Source organism: Sinocyclocheilus grahami, unplaced genomic scaffold (assembly GCF_001515645.1).
Source record: "Sinocyclocheilus grahami isolate Dianchi unplaced genomic scaffold, SAMN03320097.WGS_v1.1 scaffold1253.1, whole genome shotgun sequence".
Taxonomy (NCBI): Eukaryota; Metazoa; Chordata; class Actinopteri; order Cypriniformes; family Cyprinidae; genus Sinocyclocheilus; species Sinocyclocheilus grahami.
This window is the reverse complement of record NW_015506432.1, coordinates 8,890-13,134: the sequence shown is the minus strand read 5'-3', so window position 1 is coordinate 13,134 and position 4,245 is coordinate 8,890. Positions and strand designations below refer to the sequence as shown.

General features: G+C 39.2%; 1 protein-coding gene across 1 annotated transcript in view; it reads right to left on the bottom strand.

The window, feature by feature from the left end:
- The window catches only part of LOC107568514 (cadherin-23-like), a 30,450-nt gene extending 26,570 nt beyond the window's left edge, over positions 1-3,880 (bottom strand). The window contains exons 1-2 of the mRNA XM_016254479.1: positions 3,863-3,880; positions 3,305-3,493 (exon numbers count right to left, since the gene is read on the bottom strand). Of these exons, the coding sequence (XP_016109965.1) occupies positions 3,305-3,448 (144 nt within the window). The 5' untranslated portion in view covers positions 3,449-3,493; positions 3,863-3,880. The remainder of the gene's footprint in view (positions 1-3,304; positions 3,494-3,862) is intronic.
- Positions 3,881-4,245: the final 365 nt, after the last annotated feature.

Here is a 4,245-nt window from a genome sequence, read left to right as displayed (position 1 = left end):
AAAAAAGGAACCACACAGGGCGTGGCTAAGCCCTGCAACAGCGTCCGATTGGAAGATCGCGTCGTGGGTCGGACCAAAGGTCAGCCTGCTTAAAATGAACACAAGGCTCTCACACTGCTCCCGCTCTCTCTCTCAAGACCCTTTGGCTTTCCGCCTTGGTGAGTGCGACAAAAGCACTCCCACGCCGTAACACCACATCGCGAGACTCCAGAACTCAAACACTTCAGTTGAAGCTTCGTAACTCTGCAGAACGCAAAGTCTTGCAAACTCAGACTTTAAGCAGGACTGCTCAAGCCTCTTCCGTAACCCGGCAACCAACCAATCCCACGAGGGCTTCCCCAAAAGGGACGCCATTCTGACGTCATCCCAGTAACCAATCTCCGAAGGGAATTCCCAGAAACTACATCAGCCAGACGCCCGACCAGCAACCAATGAAAAGCCGGGAAGCCCAGCAACGGGAAAACAACTCCGCTTTTCAGCTGTCATCCAAAGCAAAACGCAAGTAAACAAACAAAGCTCCTATCTGCTGAAATCGGTGTTGAACTGGTGAATTGCGTTAAGCAGTAAACTTAAGACAAACCTCTGCTTTGTGAATTCTCTCAGGTGATTTTAAAACCACTCGTGGAAACGAGTGTTAGAACTTTGAAACTACATGCAACTCTGTTAACTCATTCCTTCAATTTTCTGAGCTGTATATGTGTGTGTATGTGTGTATATGTGTTTTAGCCTAGTTTTAATGTAATCTAGAATAGCCAATAAAATTCATGTTTCATTTATAAAGAATCATTGTTTGGTGTCATATAATGTTAAGGTTAAAACCTTTGCCAAAGATTACGTTACCTCTCTAAGAGCTTACAAATTATTATAATCGTATTGACCAATTGTCAAGGAAAATACAAAGATTCAAATTGTTAAAATATACTAAGAATCACCGGCTCGCTGGACGACCCTTGATTTAAAGTGTAAACTATCAGATTTGAATTCAGCTTTAATCAGGTTGACTCAGAATTTTCCGATCCGAGTCCTTTCAAAACCTGAATGAATTAATAATAATTAATTCCCTAAATTTAAGTAATCAAGTCATTACAGTATGCAGATTTTCTGCATGCACAGAAAGCCAGAATAAGCTTTAAAAAAATGGATAGTTCAAAGTCTGAATTCTGATTGAATGAGGTGCATTTGATTATCTATTTATTTTTATTTATTTACTTCTTATTTTTGCTATTTTATAATCGATGATGTTCAGGAATAAATTATATTCTAAAATATATTACAATAGAAAACCCTTATTTTAAATTGTAACAATATTTCACAATATTACTCTTTTTACTGTATTTCTGATTTTTTTTTAAATGCAGCCTTGCTGAGCATAAGAAACTTTTTTCAATATTTCAATGCTGCTTTATGCCCTACTTTATGTAAAAAAAAAAAAGAAATAGAAAAAAAAGTAAGTATGCATGAACAGATCCGAGCATCATGTAATTGACCCACAAATCATTGCTGTTTCTGCACTAGTGAAGCAAAAATGGCACATTTATTGTCAGCAAATACATAGTGAAAATTTCCTAGCCCTAGGAAAAACTAGTGATGAGGGATTAAGGTGAGGAAGTCAGTCAATCCGACTGACCTGGACCTGTTATTCACATACAACGAATAGGGAAGTGCTGACTCTGAAATGCCCATCTCTGCCAGCAAAACGTGTGGATGGCAGTGTCAAAAACTGCTTACAGATCGGAAAGAATTAGCATGGAGTTATGCGAGCATGTTGCTGCTGACTCGAGCAGTTTACAGCCAGGAGAGCAGATTCAGAAGAGTGACTAGTTTGAAGCTTGACTGATAGGAGGTGAGCAGGTGAGAAAGCTTGACGTCTGACTGATTCCAGCTCGTTCTGGAGCTACTGCCATGAAGGCGAGCATTGAGAGCGGTCAGGGGTTCCTGATGTCAGTCTACGCTGACATCAGGTCTCTAAGTCTACGCTGGAGAAAATGTCATGTTCATGGAAACCACAAAGATGTTTCTACAAAAAGCTTCTCTCAGAAAGGAACAGTACTCACAGGCATACTTGTCCATCTGAATAATTAATATGTGTCAGGGAAATCATGTGAGGGAAAAATATTCTCTTTTAAAACCTCACTGTGTTTGTAGTAATGAATTTTAATACAAAAATAAATTATGCTCATCATAAGAAGGTCTAAGGTCTATTCAGATGGTTGCATGTTTGACCTGAATTTTAATGTATTTTTTGACACAATCATCATGTAACTGACCCACAAATCATTGGAACTCTATATGTCTGAGTTTATTTTAAAAAATCAAATAATAACAGTAATTGAAATAATTATAAAAGATCACGCCAAACTACTTCATATAATTTTCATTCTTAGAATTAATTCAAATAATAAAGATTTTTTTCTTCATTATAATATCAGGACAGCTGTATCACTGTGACATTTTTGACTTTATAACTTTCCTCCCAAAATAGTTTAAAATAATTTTTATACAAAACAAACCAAAAATAAGTAAATAAATAAATAAATCATGCTCATCATTCAAGTGACTGTACAGTGTGTGTGAACTGAATGTTAATGTATTTTTGAACAAATGAACAGATCCGAGCATCATGTAATTGACCCACAAATCATTGCTGTTTCTGCACTAGTGAAGCAAAAATGGCACATTTATTGTCAGCAAATACATAGTGAAAATTTCCTAGCCCTAGGAAAAACTAGTGATGAGGGATTAAGGTGAGGAAGTCAGTCAATCCGACTGACCTGGACCTGTTATTCACATACAACGAATAGGGAAGTGCTGACTCTGAAATGCCCATCTCTGCCAGCAAAACGTGTGGATGGCAGTGTCAAAAACTGCTTACAGATCGGAAAGAATTAGCATGGAGTTATGCGAGCATGTTGCTGCTGACTCGAGCAGTTTACAGCCAGGAGAGCAGATTCAGAAGAGTGACTAGTTTGAAGCTTGACTGATAGGAGGTGAGCAGGTGAGAAAGCTTGACGTCTGACTGATTCCAGCTCGTTCTGGAGCTACTGCCATGAAGGCGAGCATTGAGAGCGGTCAGGGGTTCCTGATGTCAGTCTACGCTGACATCAGGTCTCTAAGTCTACGCTGGAGAAAATGTCATGTTCATGGAAACCACAAAGATGTTTCTACAAAAAGCTTCTCTCAGAAAGGAACAGTACTCACAGGCATACTTGTCCATCTGAATAATTAATATGTGTCAGGGAAATCATGTGAGGGAAAAATATTCTCTTTTAAAACCTCACTGTGTTTGTGCATGTGTATGTCTCACCTCGTCTTTGTCTTCGACCTGTATGTACAGAGGCAGAGCGAAGCCGACCTGCGCCAGCTCTGTGATCAGGACGCGATATTCAGAGCTGTTAAACCTGGGCGGATTGTCATTTTTATCGATCAGCAGGATGGTGAAGGTGGTCATGACGGTGGCAGACGAGGGTGTGCGGTCGTCATTCAGCTCTGTGGCCTGCAGAGAGACAGAAAGACATACAGCGGATTAATCTGATCCCTGCGATCTCAATATATACAGCAGGGTCCAAATGAGAAAGAGTGTTCCATGAGATTTGGAAGGTGAATCTGGAAAAGGAAGAGAATATTTTAGGATTTTAAACAATTTCAAAACAAAGAAAAGTTACAATGTACAATGGGCAAGAACTATTGAAGCTTTTCACAGAATTTGTGACGTTGATCATGTGACTCCTTAATAAAAAAAGTTCCAGATTTCCATTTAAAGGAGTCATATGATGCTGCTAAAAAGAACATTATTTTGTGTATTTGGTGTAATGAAATGTATTTATGCGGTTTAAGGTTCAAAAACACATTGTTTTCCACATACTGTACATTATTGTTTCTCCTCTATGCCCCGCCTTTCTGAAACGCGTCGATTTTTACAAAGCTCATCGGTCTGAAAAGTGAGGTGTGCTCTGATTGGCCAGCGATCCGGTGCATTGTGATTGGCCGAATACCTCAAGCGTGTGACGGAAATGTTACGCCCCTTACCATACTGTGATGCCGTGTCCCGGTGTGACAAGATAAAAACAATAAAACCCATTATAAATTAGGTATTTGTTTGCGTCTCCATGACATGGTGGTGGCGGCAACAACAGCGAGAATAAAAGTTACGCCTTCTTTCTTTGCGTGAGTCATCTGTTGGTAAACAGTATTTTCAGATGCACACCTGTTACTGCACATCGATGCAATTTAAATAGTGGCAAGAAA